At 36.1% G+C, this 17,905-nt stretch overlaps 1 protein-coding gene across 5 annotated transcripts in view; it reads left to right on the forward strand.

Annotated features, from left to right (window-relative positions):
• The window catches only part of LOC127852782 (uncharacterized), a 109,935-nt gene extending 92,030 nt beyond the window's left edge, over positions 1 to 17,905 (forward strand). The window contains exons 21-24 of one of the 5 annotated variants that reach the window (XM_052386745.1): positions 11,897 to 12,055; positions 12,845 to 13,165; positions 13,727 to 13,829; positions 14,696 to 15,958. In XM_052386745.1, coding sequence (XP_052242705.1) covers positions 11,897 to 12,055; positions 12,845 to 13,165; positions 13,727 to 13,829; positions 14,696 to 15,171 — 1,059 coding nt within the window. In that variant the 3' untranslated portion in view covers positions 15,172 to 15,958. Of the gene's footprint in view, positions 1 to 11,896; positions 12,056 to 12,844; positions 13,166 to 13,726; positions 13,830 to 14,695 lie in introns of all 5 variants that reach the window. The other 4 variants (XM_052386746.1, XM_052386747.1, XM_052386743.1 and 1 more) reach the window with 4 other exon arrangements.

Raw genomic sequence — 17,905 nt, forward strand, 5'->3', positions numbered from 1 at the left:
GTGGGAGCATTCTTAAGAAATCTCCAAGAGACACCCAAGTACTGGTTCTAGGCCCAGGAAACGAACTCAAGAGCATTTCACATGTCATGTACGTAGTTAGTACTTTAAATTTAATCGAACTAAAAAAGGGTTAAAACTAACAACTGAAACCCTTATTAATACATTTTATTTTGAATCAAGCAAATGTGGAAATTCATTAAAAATAATGAGTAAAATTTAAAAATTCTACTTTAAAGTAATCATGATAATTTAGATCATTTTCAGAATATTTAATGATGATAATGATACAATTATATATTCCCTAAATGATAAAAATAAAACATGTAATGTTAATTTATGAAAAAAAAAAACGTTTTAATTTTATCAATATCATGGTAATTACAACTAGATACAGGCAATTAGATCAGAAACATGCATTAATTATATTAACCCATTCATGCCTAGCGTCCTGAAAAAAAGGACATTGCAAACAGCGTAGACCCAGATGAGACGCCGCATAATGCGGCGTCTCATCTGGGTCTGCGCTGTTTGCTTAAAGAAATTTCTGTAAGAAATATTCTAAATATAGAAATAAATATACCAGACACCCCTACTTTTGGAAATAAATTGATCCAATTTAGAAGGATGGGTGAGTCCACTGGGCATAAATGGGTTAATGAACAACCCAGAAATTTGTAGTGATTTATGGTCACTATTTCATTTGATTAACGTTCTATACATGACCTGTCATAAAAGGTATTTTTTAGCCAGTACTACGATCGGCAATGATAGTCTGTATTGCATACATATTCCAACGTCTATTATCGATTCGCTTCCTCAAACTGAACAAATATTTAATGTTTACATCGCGAAACGTAATGCATCCAGTTTCACTTTCGGTTTGGTTGGTTTTGTAAACACCGTAATTTCATCTTAAAAATTGGATGATAGGGTGATTAAATAATAATGGAAAAGTAAATCACTTGGATAATAGGTCAAAATGCAACACAAATGAACGTTAATAGTGCTCTTAATATCAAAGTTTCGGTAAAAAGTTTGGCGCTAGTTCAACGCGCATGTATACAGCCTCATAACAATAGACTGACAACCTTTTGGGTAGTAAAGTAGTAATACAAGGCAATATGGCGACCGTTAGCCACGAGGCCTATCTTACGGAGGAATCCGAGATAGCCGATGTATCACGATTGGATTGGCGGTACAATTGTTGGAGTGAAAGTTCGCACGTCACGTGAAAAAGACGACATTGAACGGACTAAGAGGCGTTTCTGGTACAAGCGTAACATTACGGATCAATACTGAGGTACGTATACAATCAGTTGTTCATGTGCTATTGTCGAACGAATACCATGCGTATTCCGTTAAATTATCAGATACATGAATGTACACCTTTTTATATTGCTAGATAGAGCGTTTGCCTCAATTTAGATGTTATGTTAACGAGCGTTTATACTTTTTTCTTTTTGTTTCATATTTGGCATCTGTCTATATAAAGGATTCACAAGGAATTCAAGGAAAATTTCGCACAATGTATTTATTATTAATTGAAAAAGCCATGCCTGGATTCCACTAAAAGGAAAACAAATCACGTGTAAAGTAGGGTTTAACTACATTAGTACATGGCCACCATTGTATTTTCGTATCGATCATAGAAACAATTTGTTAACATTGTTCACGAAAGAAGTTAGGACAATCAATCAATCAAGTCAATTAATCAATCAATCCAATACATTTTGAAATAATAATTATACATATAGTTTCAATGTGTTAAATTAAAGTGTAGCCCACCTAAGCTGGAATATTATACTAAACCAGAATGCTTGATACCATTATGATCATTATCATTTTCTCTACTTTCGCTTCCCCGAAAGCATTGTTTTTTCTGTATCTGCATTATACTAATTGTCTTCATCAATTTGCTCATCAAAAATATCTTCATCACTCTTCCTATTATCATTCAATGAATAGTATATAAATATTACATGGCTGACAGGGTGACAGTAAATTTGTCAACTTGAGGAAATACTGTCAACCGAGGCGAAGCCAAGGTTGACAATATTTTTCCGAAAGTTGACAAATTTACTGTCACCCTGTCAGACATGTAATATTTATTTTATTATACCGAATAAACTATTCAAAAATGAACAATTTATATGAACCATGAACAATTTTAATATTCAATAATTGAATTTAATTTCAGCAATGAACAACCATTAATATGTGGAGTAGTTCAGATTTACGGGCAGAGCATAATGAACTTCGCTTTATTCGGCACCGACCTAGTAATCAATTTATCCCATCAATTTTCTTAGTCGTCAATTATTTCTTTAAAAATATATTACAGAACCAGCTTTCCGTATTTTATTTTCATCACTTGATTACGCAATTTATGACGTACTTGTGTGACGTCATTTCGGTGACGAAACATTTTGGGACAACAATATGGACGTGGTGGGTTTTTTTAACAGTAAAATATTTGTTAAAAGCATCAAACGAATCCAAAACGTATTTCGGATTGTGTGTTTGTCATGCATAACACCTTAAGAACAGACACTTGAAGTGTATATCGTTGTAACTTTATTGTAATCAGCATTGGATTAAAGTTGCCTTTGAGGTAAGCGTGTCGTTTATACTAAATTGATTTTCTTTTTGACTCCTGTCAAAGCTTAAATAATGGCTTTAATCTATTCTACAGCACAGTTTCAGCTGCAATCGATATTTTAATTATCCAAATACAACGGACACGCAAAACTGCGTACTACGCATGCGCGAATGGGACAGTATAATTTTCGAACATTCCGCACGTGATTGCTAAGGCAGCGGGATACAGTATTTTTTTGTCAGTAAATTTTTTCCCGCTGGTGGCACGTGATTGCTATGGCAGCGGGATACAGTATATTTTGGACAGTAAATTTATTCCCGCTGGGTCTGACAGTATTTCTATGTCACGATGGCCTATGGGAGTTTAGCATTGTAAATAAAAGTGAGGTATAATAATCATATATATATAATGTTGTAATATGAGTCATAACCACTATCAGTTGCTTGACTTTTAGGTTGACATTCCCTTATTAAATTGATCTTTTTTAATTTCACTAAGAAGACAGAAGTGTTACCTCAATGGTCGTTACCATACAATCTCATCCTTCTGTCTATCCCCTTAACAATTGTTTTAGCCATATTTATTGCACAACCAACATATATGTTTATTCTATATCCAATAAATTCATCAAATACATCATTCTTCATATGTACAACAAAAGTAACGCTTATCTATAAATGTGCCATTTGTTGCACGATATACTGTAGTTTAATCGCAGCGAGTTACATTATAATATTACTATCATGAAAATCATAGTCCGTTTTGATATATATCACACTAATTATGTCACTTTTAGTGGTGAATATTCAATATGAAGGTGCGAAACTTTGGCGGTATGTGGATTTTTTTTTAAACATATCCGCCAGTGTGTGGGGCAGTTTTCCTTATATTGTTATAGTAAAACATTGGTGACACTTTGTCAAGGCATTTGTTATAATGATATCTCATCTGAGGTTGAACATCGTTTTTGTTTCGGTTAGATGAAAAATATTGCCGTCAGGGGGCGGGGAAGTTTTTCGTATATGGCTATAGTAAAACCGTGCTTACATTATTCAAGTCACATTGATAGTTCAATTTTTTATAAAACTTGGTCAGAACATTTGATATAATGATATCTAGGCTTAATTTAAAAATGGTTTCGGATCGTTGCAAATATTGCCAACATGGATAAGGCACTTTTCTTTGTATGGCTATAGTAGAAACTTGTTAACAATTTACAAGTCAAACTTATGCCAATCTTCATTAACACTTGGTCACAAGATTTGGTATTATTATATATGGACCGAGTTTGAAAATGTTTCCGGTCGGTTAAAAAACAAGGCCACCAGGGAGGCGGGTAGTTTTCCTGAAATGGCTAAAGTAAAATAATGTAAACACTCTACAAATCACTTTTTAGTCCAATGTTCATGAAACTTGATCAGAACGGTTGCCTTACGATATCTCGACCGAGGTTAATACTGTCTCATTGTGTTAATGAACTTAATGATATTGGACCCGAGATCAAACATGGTTCCAGTTTTATGTTATTGATATTTCCATTGAGTTCTAAAATGGTTCTAGTCTATTAAACAATATTTCGGATATACAGCTCGTATTAGTTTAGCGCCTAATGTTGGCTTAATTGCAAACTAACAACACGGGTTGAAGTTGCATTTCTATGAGAATGAGTACAACCATTGAAAAAATACTAATCTAGTGTGATATTGACGTTGCTTTTGTTGATGATAATGGTTGCTTACGATGATGATGATGATGGTGGTGATGGTGGTAGTGATGATGGTGATGATAATGATGATGATGATTGTGGTGGTGGTGATGATGATGATGGTGATGTTGGTGGTTGTGTTGGTGGTGATGATGATGATGATGATGATGATGATGATGATGACGATGACGACGATGACGACGACGACGACGACGATGACGATGACGATGATGATGATCATGATGATGATGATGATGATGATGATGATGATGATGATGATGATGATGATGATGATGATGATGATTATGATGATGGCCAACTAGCGGTGGATCGGATGATAAACACCTGATTAAAATTAAATCTGCGCTGTTAGTGCACCCAAATAAAAACATATTTATTATGTATTTATGATGTCCATGCTTGTAATTGAATATGGCTTATACGAAATTAGCTTCGTCGCTTAAAACAATCGTTCACGGTAATTCAGCTTATCCGCTGACCATTTACATGTATTTGTGAATAGGCATGCATTACAAAAGTCCAGTTACTATCACATCATAACAATGACAAGTTAATTGGTATGTCATAAACAGGTCCCACCTCCTGGGAGTGACCCCACTACCTCCACTGCCATTTAGCGATGACAAGTATTAAAAACACATCGGAAAATGACCTGCGAACATTACTCCTTATAATTGTGTTTTCCAGAATCATACATCCATAATTTTACGTGTCACCAAAATAGTCAGTCTTGAAAACTCACGAAATTTAATGATAACGAAAATAAATGGTTTTACTGTATTGAGTCAGCAAATGAGCTGGCTCATCGTAACACTGACATCATGCAGACGCAGACAATTACAACGGGAAAGTTGTAGAACTCGTTGTATGTGTTTAAGTGTGGTGCTATCAGAGTATTCAAATCAACTGCATCTGTCTAAACAATGACAGGCCCTTTATTGTATACTGGTGAGACATCCAATTTAGTCACAATATGAGTTCATATTTAGTATGAAACTTAGCTGATAAATTCATTCCTCTATTGTAACTATCTTAGTTTGAGATGATTATAAAATGTAATCAATCTGACCTCATTTAAGATAAATGAGGACGATAACCCAAACGTCCTGTGGACGTCATAACATTTAACCTTTCTATGCATGTCATGAGATTAACAAGATTTGATTGTTCATGTAATGATATGAAGTGAATGAAAGCCTCATCTGTAAGTTTAATTAATTATTATTGAAATAGAATCTCACTGTATCCATATATTTATCATGATTATAATATGAAGTGATTAAATTCAATTGATCTCCATCAATGCGGTCGTCTACAAGATTGTAGCAATATTCCACGGTAGTGTTTGTTACACAAGTTTGTGTTAATTTTCTTTTGTAAAAGATCATGAAATTAACAGAAACTGAAATATTGAACAACATTCAAACAAATATTTGTTGTTTCTTTGTTACGAAAATGCATTTAAACTTAACTTGCTGTAAGTTGGTATATTGCTAGCATGCTGTCTATTCTATGAGAGCTTTTATTGTAGTATGATAAAAACAGTTAACAAACGTCACGTAGATGTTTTATCAATTAAGAACCATTTTTATATGCTCATTTGACGAGGTCAAATACACAAAGCGTGTTAACACTCTAGAAATATGGTCAAAACATTTTTCATAGTGATATTATGGGTCAGGTAATGTTAATTCGATTACAAGTCTTGGTCAATTAGTCGAATTGAAGAAAATACATTGGAAGCACTCACGTATTCACATTTGATGCCAAATCTTAGGGAAATTTGGTCAGAACTTTCTTTTCTTCTGATACTGTTATCTGGTCCGAGTTCGAAGATGGTTCCAGTCTGCTAAATATATTGCCGTTATGGAGGGGAAGTTGCCTTTATATTACTCGATAATTCACATGTGCTGTCAAATCTTCACGAAAGTTAGTCAGATCATTTGAATACTGATATCTGGGGCCGAGTTCGAAAATGGTTACAGTCTGCTAAAAACATGGGCACTATGGATGGGAAAGTTTTTTTATATTGCTGTAGTAAAACCTTGTTCACACTAAATGATTCAAATTCCTTATTAAATAACCACGAAACTTTTCCAGAAGATTTTTTATAATGATATCTTGGTCGAGTTAAATAATTCTTCTAGTCCGTTGAAAAACATGGCCACCATGGGACGGGACCGTTTTCCCTACATACCTATTTTGAAACATAGTTAACTCCCTTGAAGTAAAATTGTCCCTATCATAAAACTTGCTCAGAATGTTTCTTTCAATACCTAGATCGAGTTCGAAAGTGATAACATTCAAGACATACGATGATAGTGAGGTATTGAAGTTGTTTTTAATGATGCTGATGTTGATGCTTTGCTGATAATGATTATAATTGATTCAGAAACTTCAACAATACATCATTGTCCTATGATAATAGATTAATCTTATAGATTCATTACTTCAGATTATCATATTAATTATAGCAGAAAATCAAATAGCGATAAACCCAGAAGAACAACAAGAACTCGTTCATTTGAATCTGATGACCTTTCATCAAAATTAATCGGTATATAAGGACCTGAAAATGGAATCTCCATTTGATCTGTAAGTGATTCACAAGAAATCTTGTCCAACAGATAGTTGTAGAGCCTTTGGCATGAACCAAACGTTTTTTGCGCAGATTTCTGAAAGATCAATCAGGGGTATAGCTGGTTGATTAAGAAATAATTCGTTTAGGTTATTGTTTGATGTCGAATAATCCACGTCCGGCAGCTTCGATGCATAGGGATTAAATTTAAAACCAACACACTATAACGTACACGAATTATATCGATTCTAACACGGTTTTACTATAGATTTATACAATGTATCTTATTTTTATTTTGTACTATTTTATGTGAAGTTCCGCCCATAAAATTAAATTTCAGCTGTTCTGTCGATCAGATTTCCGCCCTCAAAAACAGCCAACTGGATTATCACGCTGGTGGAAAATGTATCGGCATGTTTTGTTTAGTTACAGCGCGTGCTTTCAGTGTTTAAGCTCCGCCCATAATTATTGCAGAATAACCCATAGACGATTTTCCTCTTTGTTTATATGAAATTTGACACTTGCCTTGTTAGAATTATGCTCCTCAATCAAGTATAATTTAAAAATTCATATAAAAAACAAAAGGGCGAAATATAATTGATGAATTTATAATAAACTTTTCCGCTTATGTTCACTTTATTTCCTAAACGGATGTATTCCTTTATTAAATTTTCCAAATAATGTTGATTAATTTTTAAATATGAGTCTACTCGCTGGCTTCTCCCTTTCCCAGATTGTTTCATGCATCTTGGATGTAGGCTGGTGGGAGTAGTAGGGACGCAAAAGTTTTACACAGCAGATTGTACACACCATCCTGATTCTCATATTCTGTCCTTAGACCCAGATTCCTGACACTTTCTATACAATGCTTAGTCCTTACTTCTGCAAAACCTAAATGATAAAAAATAGCACTAATTATTGTTAAAAGCATTACTTTCACAATATGATGACAAAAATAAGTAGACCTTTTGTGTGTTGTGCGTCGTCAACATTTGTCGGATGAGTCCAAATATGGTTCTTGGTGCGTGAAAAACATGGCCGCCAAATGGCAGGGGGGGGGGGGGGGCATTTTCCCTTAATAGCTCGCCTGAACACAATGTGGTCATGGTGAGCTTTGTGATCGCCTTTTGTCTCTTGTGCATCGTCTAGGTTGTGCCATTCACATTTACTTTGTTAAAACTCTAGAGGCCACATTTATTGATTAATCTTCATGAAACCTGGTCAAAACATGTGTCCCAATGATATCTTGGACAAGTTCGAAAATAGTTCCGGATGGTTGAAAAACATGACTGCCAGGGGATGTGGCAGTTTCCCTTATATGGCTATAGTAAAACCTTGTTTGTTAACACTCTAGAAGTCATATTTTATATCCACGCGTCATGAAACTTAGTCAGAACGTAAGCTCTTATGATATGTTTGATGAGTTCGAAAATGGTTCCGGTCTGTTGATAAACATGGCCGACAGGGTTCGGGGCAGTTTACTTTATATGGCTATTGTAAAACCTTGTTCACACTCTAGAAGTCACATGTTTATGCCCCCTTATAAAAAGAGGGGTATGTTGTTTTCTGAATGTCGGTAGGTCTGTCAGTCTGTCGGTCGGTCTGTCGGAAGACCAGTTTGTTTCCGATCAATAACTCGTCAGCGAATCGACCGATTGACTAGATATTTCACATGCGCATTGGCCTTGGACAGTTGATGACCCCTATTAAAATGGGGGTCACTATGTCAAAGGTCAAGGTCTATCATAATAAGTGCGAAAATCGTTTCCAATCGATAACTCGTCAACCAATTGACCACTTGACTTGATATTTCACATGTGTGATGGTCTTGGAAAGTAGATGACCCCTACAGAAATTAAGGTCACTAATTCAAAGGTCAAGGTCACAGTCTCAATAAGTGTTAAAATCATTTCCGATCAATAACTCGTCAACCAATTGACCCATTAATACTTTCCAGGCGCATTCGCCTTTGACAGTAGATGACATGTATCGAAATTGGAGTGACTAGATCAATTGTCAAGGTCACTGTTTCAATAGAGTGAAAATCGTTTCCGATTAACTTGTAAATGCATTGACCGATTGGCTTGATACTTCACATGTGCAGTGGCCTTAGAAAGTAGATGACTCGTATTGAAATTTAGGTCACTAGTTCAAAGCTCAGTTTGGGCGGGGGGCACGTGTCTCCGACCCCGTAATTCTTGATCGTCCAATCTTCATGAAACTTGGTCAGAACATGTGTACCAACAATACATTGGATGAGGCGGGGCAGTTTTCCTTATATGGCTATAGTAAAACCTTGTTAACACTATAGAAGTCATATTTATTGCCCAATGTTCATGAAACTTAGTCATAGCATTTTTCTTATGATATCTTGGATGAGTTCGAAAATCTGTTGACATGAACAACAAGGGGGGGGGGGGCGAGGCATTTTTCATTTTATTGCTTTAGTATAACCTTTTTTATCACTCTAGAAGTCACATTTATTGTCCAATCGTTATGAAACTTGGTCAGAACATTTGTTTTAATAATAGCTCAGATGAGTTTAAAATCGTTATGGTTCATCAAAAAACATTGCACCATGAATATTGATATAGTTAATTTGTATAAGCTGCAGAGGTTTATTTCTGTATTTTTTTGTCTAGAGTTGTTGAGAAAATTGGGTTGTGGGATAGTCAGCATTTTTTTTTTAATTAAAATTTGGAGAATCTTCGAAAATTGCTTCTGTAAAATACATATGCCAAGTCGAATAGATAGCTCTGGGTACTAAAGGGGCCACTTAAACAGTTGTTTAATAGGTAACTGAATATACAATCGTTTGTTTGCCCATGGTGTCTGGTTTCGAGGCATCTGCTTTTAGACTAATTATATTTTAAGACACATGCGCAAAAATTATGGACATAAAATCCGATCCTTCACGGAAACAGTAAAAAACAATCGGCTCTTGTTATTCATAAATGAAATCAGACTAGGGTCTTAGTCTATAAACATGTATTCCCTTAAACAGTTACTGTGAAAACAAGTGCAGTGCTCCAGCTAGGCCCAATGGAAAGGCGCCCCGCCCTGCCCTTCTCAAGCCCCGCCCTGCCTTCCGCGGTCCGGTCCTGCCCTTTTATGTATTTAGACATATTTTAATTCATAAATCTCATATTACATTGTGATTAATTAACTTCTCATTATAGACATTTTATTTGCATGTATTTATAATAATGGAGATAAAATATTCTAACAAGTATTAATAACATAAAAATTAATATACAACAGGGCGATTCCGGATACGACTGCGCGCTCGAAAGTGTCATTTTGCAAAGTAGAGCGCGCTCGAAAGTTCTCTTTTCACAAAATAGCCCCCCTCCGCCCCTGCCCTTTTCAAATCCTAGTTTGAGCACTGACCAGTGCTCCAGCTTGGCCTAAATGGAAGTGCGCCCCGCCCTACCCTTCCGAGGCCCCGCCCTGCCTTTTTATTTATTAAAATATATCTTTTTTTGCATTTTTTTATAATGAAAATAATTTATTCTCACAATTATTAATAAAATAAATTAATATGCATTTCAGACACGACCATGCGCTCGAAAGTGCACTTTTGATAAAATACTGCACATCGAAATTGTCCATTTGACAAAATAGCCCTCCCTGCCCTTTTCAATCCTAGCTGGAGCACTGTGATTACGCATTAAAAAAACGTAGACAAATTTATCAAACATCGCAGCTTTTAGATATGAAAGCTGTTGACATGATAATATTATTTGAATAAAATTATGTTTGAAATGTAAACATGCAAACAAACATTTCAGGTATTAAATTTTGTTTCTAATTTAATAGAGTTTACATGCAGCTTTACACGCACACTGTGATAAATGACATGCTTTATGTTTGAGTTGATGTTTTTCTGACAACTGAATACATGAGTATAATAAAATATACCTACTTGCTTGTAGATGATTCAGTTTTTACACATACTGGTTTGTATAAAATGATATGCCTAATGTTTCAGTTGATTTTATTCTTTGAACAGACGATCTAAGTTTTGTAAAATATACTTTAATTATAGGACAAATAAAGCAACCAAAATAACATGATCAGAGGATGCTCATGGACAAGAACATTGATGACATGCCATAATATCATCTACTCTTCGGTTGTCCACAAACTATCTCTCTACAGAATGGTTCATGTAGTCTCGTGGGGATGGCTGCCGACACTAACATCTTCAATGATAAGAATACCAATAACTGGTTTAAAGCGTGCATCTCCCTCAATTTTACAAAGGAAGGATTGACTGATTTTGTTCTGAAGGAATTACATAACGTCCAAACATTAGTTGGTAGAAGTTGTGGACAATGCTTTATTCAAAACCTCATACCGTGTCCAACTCAGGACGTGTGTACAAAGCGGAAACGAAATAACTGTTCTTTCCACAATTCACAACAACCAACGTCATGCCAAACAGGTCATAAGGTGAAACAAAATATCACATTGTTACACAGATTTAATGGGCCTAGTTGGGCAAACACTAAAGCTGAAAGATGGGCAATGGATCCGTGGGAAATTGGCAAATGCTACCTCCCACGGGACGGATATAGCAGCGTATCCTCTGTTAAAGAATCAGACTTCAATGGTGTGGTTAGCATTGTGTTGAACTGCACGCATTTCCAGACATGCATCTCCGCCGCATGTCTATCTCCGCCTCCACCTTATAAGCAATGCCCACTAGAAAAGGTAATATTTAAATGTATCATTCTAATAGACTGAATATGTGATTATTTTTTTAAAGTTTAGTTTGTTATCTGAATCGTTCATGTGTTGTGACGAGATGTATGTCATGCAATTATTATTCATTGTATCAAATATACAATTCTTATTTAAAATAGTCTATGTTTATGTAAGCATTTTTTAAAACGCATGCCACATTTTCACTGACAGTCGAAGTGTGTAGGTTTACCTCAATTTTTCTTCTCTCGGTCCTTAACATCACAGCGATCCTTGCTCCCTAAAGGTGCGTCAAATAGGCCGAGATGTACGCCACACTGCAGACTGCAAGGTCACAGATGCTGATCTGCAGGACTTCTTTCTGACACTGACCACCCTACTTGCTGATCCAGTCCACTTATTGCATGATCCCTCAGCGACAAATGCGCGCAGGAAACTCGGTGATGTAAATATTATTGTGTTTGTGTTGTTTGTCTCCATATAAAGGCGTATATAATGTATTTTAGTGAAAAATGATGTAAGCAATAGTCCACAGAAATATTTGTACAATGATATTTTTAAGCGAATTGTAAATATGTGTCATGTAAGAATAGATATTTGTATTTCATCCTGATACTGAACCATTTTAGGAACGGTATGCAATTAGCAAACGCTTTAAGTGGACAGAAAACATAATAATTTAATAACAGACCAGAGGAATGTCTTATTTGAAAATATTATTGTATCGTACAGTTTATGTAAATTGGTCTATAGCTATTATCTACTGCACCTGTGCTTGGTTATGTGACTAGAAAATTGCGCTTGAAATATTTTTTAATGAAAATCTAAAAACTGTTTTAGGAAATAACATCAAAATCGTGGATTGAACTAGCACCAATAAACTGGACATACAGGGCATATCACTACTGTCGTCACATATCAACTTTACCACGCACATTTGCACCTTTGAAATATCCACTCTTTTTTGCCGGAGATACTGAAGTCACATTATTAAAAGGAGATATTGAAATCGCATTCTTAAATGACAGTAAATAATTAGTACAATCCATTAAAGATTTATTAAAAACAGACGCATATATGAATTAAACAAATGTCAATTTGATAATTTTTTAATATTTTTTACTGCCTTGCAAAATTTGCTCTACTTGATCTGTTGTATAATATGCAGACACAGATAATATAATAATGACAATCTGTATCGATAATAATCAACAAATGCAAATAATGTTTGTAGTTGAAGAATGATCGTCTTTCATTTGTTGATTTGGGCAAGATGTTGAAAGAAGCAAATCAGACCCTCACACATGCAAAAGAGGCCGGAGAACGTTTTTCCGAAGAGGCTGAAAGGACCCTGAAAGAAGGTCTGAATACCTTAGAGGCTAAAATACAGGCTGGGAAAGAACGCCTTGAAAACAAAACACAAACTAGTGAACACCGAATTGAAAAAAAGGCACATTCTGGTGAACAACGCCTTGAAAACAAGACACAGGCTGGGGAACAACGCATTGAAAAAAAGACACAGTGTGGAGAACAAAGCATTGAAAACAAGACACAGGCTGGAGAACAACGCATTAAAAACAAGACACAGGCTGGAGTACAAAGCATTGAAAACAAGACACAGTCCGGAGAACAAAGCATTGAAAACAAGACACAGGCTGGAGAACAAAGCATTGAAAACAAGACACAGGCTGGAGAACAAAGCATTACAAACAAAGCACAGGCTGGAGAACAACGCATTGAAAACAAGACACAGGCTGGGGAACAGAGCATTGAAAACAAGACACAGGCTGGAGAACAAATAATTGAAAACAAGACACTGGCTGGAGAACAAAGCATTGAAAACAAAGCACAGGCTGGAGAACAGAGCATTGAAAACAAGACACAGGCTGGAAAACAAAGCATTGAAAACAAGACACAGTCTGGAGAACAAAGCATTGAAAACAAGACACAGGCTGGAGAACAAAGCATTGAACACAAAGCACAGGCTGGCGAACAAAGCATTGAACGCAAGACACAGGCTGGAGAACAAAGCATTGAAAACAAGACACAGGCTGGAGAGCAAAGCATTGAAAACAAGACACAGGCTGGAGAACAATGCATTGAAAATAAGACACAGGCTGGAGAACAAAGCATTGAAAACAAGACACAGGAAAGCATCAACCGCATAAATCAAGCAGCGATTGGAAAGGAGCTAGACGAATACGAGCGTGACGTAACAGGTTTGTGAACAAGTTTTATTGAACAATATATATATTTATATAATATTTCGTTTTAACATATGTGCACACTACAATAATTATGAACTACCAAGCTGACAAACATTAGCACTCAATCGTATTAACTTGGGTTTATTAACCACCCTCATATAAGAAGAGGTGGGTTTTCTTGGATTCACAGTGGATCCGTCTGTCAGATGGCCAGTCTGTCCTTCATTCTGTCTGTTAGTACATGTATTTAAAAATACCATGGAATAGCCTTTTCATTAAGTTGATCTTCTTTAATGATTGCCATCACGATATACTCTCAGGACAGAATGCATAAAACCAGTGAAAGTGCTTTTTATGGGTATGTGTATCTGCATTTCCGCGAAAAATTACACGTATTCAAATAATGCATAAATTCACGAATATATTTATCTGGTTACATTTGTATGCGGTAAGATCGTTTTTAATACGAAATACAAGTTGCAGAATACATTTTCGATACACGCTTTCTATCGGCTTCGAACTTGATAACAGAAATCAATGCGCACTACATTTTAGAAGTGTCTTATATACACTACACTTAATCGGTAGGGATTATGCTCAGAGCGATGTTTCATGTGAAATTAAAAAAGAGAGTATTTTTTACATATTTCAAAACTACTTTTCTACTACTTTTTGCGCACATTTATTAAAGGAGACAAATTTATTCAACCGCTGTAATGTTGTAATGTAATGTAATAAAATCTTATATTTGAAAACACAATATCTTAGTATTCACCAGCATGCTCCTTTGACGCCATGTTTTTCTATAAATGTGTATCTGGTTTTTGCGAAGAAACACACAGGTAATTCGTTTTAATGAAGAAGTATTACTATTTCAGATCTTCTCAAGCGATTGGTGAACCATTACCGTGATACCGTTTGCTACGTGCCTCTGTCTACTTTGGATCCTAGTCTCAATAAGCACGTACAAGATGTCTATGCCACTCCAAAAATACACAGGATGAAAATAGAAAATGATGGTAGACGCACACAACAGGAAGAAATATTGACATACAAAGATTGCTTTTATAGAGGTGATCATTTATGTAGACGTACATATTTACAAGGCGAACCGGGAAGCGGCAAGACAAGTTTTGCTGCCAAGTTAGTTGACGATTGGTGTAACGTGCATGAGTCCTCGAATGAATCTACAAAGGAACAAACGGCGTTTGTTGATGTTGATACCCTTCATAATTTCAAGTTTCTCTTCTTCATTTCGTTGCGCGATTCGAAAGAACAGACACATGTAACACATATGATACAAACTCAGCTCATCTACAAAATCTACGCGGCAGACGAATGGGATAGCAAGTAAAATCTAGTCTTAAAAATAATGAGAAATGTGATGTATCTTGTTGTTCAAGACGGTCTGGATGAGTGGTCTGGTAAAGAAGCTATGCCATCTATGGACGGTATTCCTAAAGATCATTGCATTGTGCTCACAACTTCTCGACCATGGAAACTCGCGGATGAACGTATCAAAAATTCTCAAATAGACATATTGTTGGAAGTCTACGGAATAATCGATTCCTATGGATTCAGTAAAAGGATACTACGACATCTTCTTGATGAAACAAAGGATCTTAACGAAACTGTGGATCAGTTTCAGAAATTTCTGAAGAGTCGTGACCTTGATTCGATATCATCTTCGCCTATGCTGCACACGCTTGTCCTATGTACATGGGTAGATGGTATTGCTGAGAGTCTCACCGGATCGTCAAGGTGTGAATTGTTTACCACCTTGCTTGAAAACCTATGTAAAAAAGCTAACCCACAAATGAGTTATTTCGATCAATACTGCCCATCACCAGTAGACTGCTTTTCTCGCACGAAGTATGTTAAACCAAACATGGAACATATAGATGTTATAGCCAAAGCTGCGTTTTCATTTTTGTTTTCAAATGAAAAAGAAACATCACTAGTGTTCAGCGACATTAATCTTTCGGCTCATTTGTCTGAAGGTACAAAGCAGTTCGCACTACATTCAGGATTAATATCCAAAAGAAAAAGTAAAAAATGTTATGATAATACAAGCTCGTTTGTCCACAAGACTGTTCAAGAGTTCTTTGCTGCTCTTCACATCTCCAACAATACAGACGTGATTGATAACGTCATTTGGGAATATCTCAAAATTAATAGGGGTTCTTATCTGGATATTTCTCAAGTCCTCATATTCCTTTGTGGCTTCAACATCTTGGCAGCTAATAAACTATCTGCACTGATGAATCAGGTCGACGATGTTCCTCATTGTTTTGATCACTATGGTTTCCGAAGTGTCATCATCTCGGGTTATACGGAGGCTGCAGCAAACAAAAACACTCCAATAGACCTACATCTGAGTCACTTTGAATTCGACAGTAATAATGATGAAGATTTGATCCGCATCTTTGCACTGAACACTACACGGGCTCGATCTTTACATGTTAAGATATCTATGTACAGACATGTTACAATACGTTCACAAGACGCGTCTTCCTCTCTTTGTCAGGGTCCTGGAACCAATTTATTAGCTGCATGTGATTATGCCGACCCCTCTACAAGAGGAAATCAGAAAGAAGTCAGATCGTCTGCATCTTGTATGGAGTTCGACTTATCAGCGTGTCACAACCTGGAACAGTTGCTGCTCGAAAGTGATGTTACCGTGCTACCAAATGCACTTGCGGGTTTGAAGAAGTTGAAAGATCTAATAATGTGTTGCGGTTGTAAATGTGAAGCGCTTGACATGTCACATAACGAACACATAGAATCAATTTATCTCGCGGAAGGAGTAACTTTACTACCACACTCTATTACTAATTATAAGAATCTAAAATGTATTAAAATATTCACATCTTATGAACTAGATTTGTCAATGTTTGAAAACTTAAATTTGATAACAATCAGCAAACAAGTGAAAGTGTTACCGAAGCAACTTCTCATTCATAACATTCAAGAACTTAACTCTATTGGTGTGCATGATTTTGATTTCAACAGGTGTGACAATAAAAACATTCATACATGGTGTCTGCTAAACGGTGCTGATCCAGCACTGTGTGCAGCCTATACTCCAGTACTGCCCTCCATAAAACAAATTGAACTGTTTGCTGTAACGTGTTCCTCCAACTGGCTGCGCAGTCTGCTCACCACACTTTTAACACTTGATCATAAGGTGGCATGTGATCTGAAGTTCTGTGATATAACTTCACTCGATCAAGTAAAGACTGGGGTGATTCCCTTTCTCTGCTCACCGCGTATATCACATGTAACAATAACAACAGATTTAAACAGTACATGTGCATTCGCTGTCTGTCATGATAGCCCTGGTCTATGGGAGACTCTAATCGGTCTAGGTGTCAAGAATCTGAGTATTTCGGGTCAGAGTCTTTTTTCTTTGGGGTTGGACATTGATCATGTATCGTCAATGTCACGGTCACTAGCAACACTCGAACAGCTGGAAACGCTTAGAATGCATTTATCTCATTTTATCGACCTACTGCTTCCCCTGTCATTGTATCATGTGACTGTCTGTTATGATCTATTGTATCGATCAGAATTTCGCCAGCTGGTGAACAAACTGTCACTTGAGTGTAGATATGAATTCGTTTGTGGTCGTTACATTTTTGACACAGAAAAAATACATTACAGTCCATCAGAGGAATACATCCCCATCCTACAAGAACTCGAAGCTTTGCAGAATATTGATGTGAAACGATTTCGAATATATGACTGGACACCTTCCACCTCTGAATGGTTTGAACGTGACAGTGTTGTTGATGATGGTGATCATGGTGATAAGGTCGTTAATAATGAATTTGGTAAAGACTGTCTTAATAAATACGCGATATCTAAACGCTGTTACATGACAAATTGGGACGGCGTCATTCGCATATCAATGCGACGTCGCATATCAATTCGACCTAAGATTAACTGTGTTTAAAATCCAACATTGGCCTAGTAAAGGGATATATAAGGTATTACATTAATATGTAAATGTTTATTGTGTTAACTAAAAACTGTTTTTAATTGGTTTGTAATATCTGATGCAAATGAAATGATTTCAGATGTTCTAA

Source organism: Dreissena polymorpha, chromosome 12 (genome assembly GCF_020536995.1).
Source record: "Dreissena polymorpha isolate Duluth1 chromosome 12, UMN_Dpol_1.0, whole genome shotgun sequence".
Lineage (NCBI taxonomy): Eukaryota > Metazoa > Mollusca > Bivalvia > Myida > Dreissenidae > Dreissena > Dreissena polymorpha.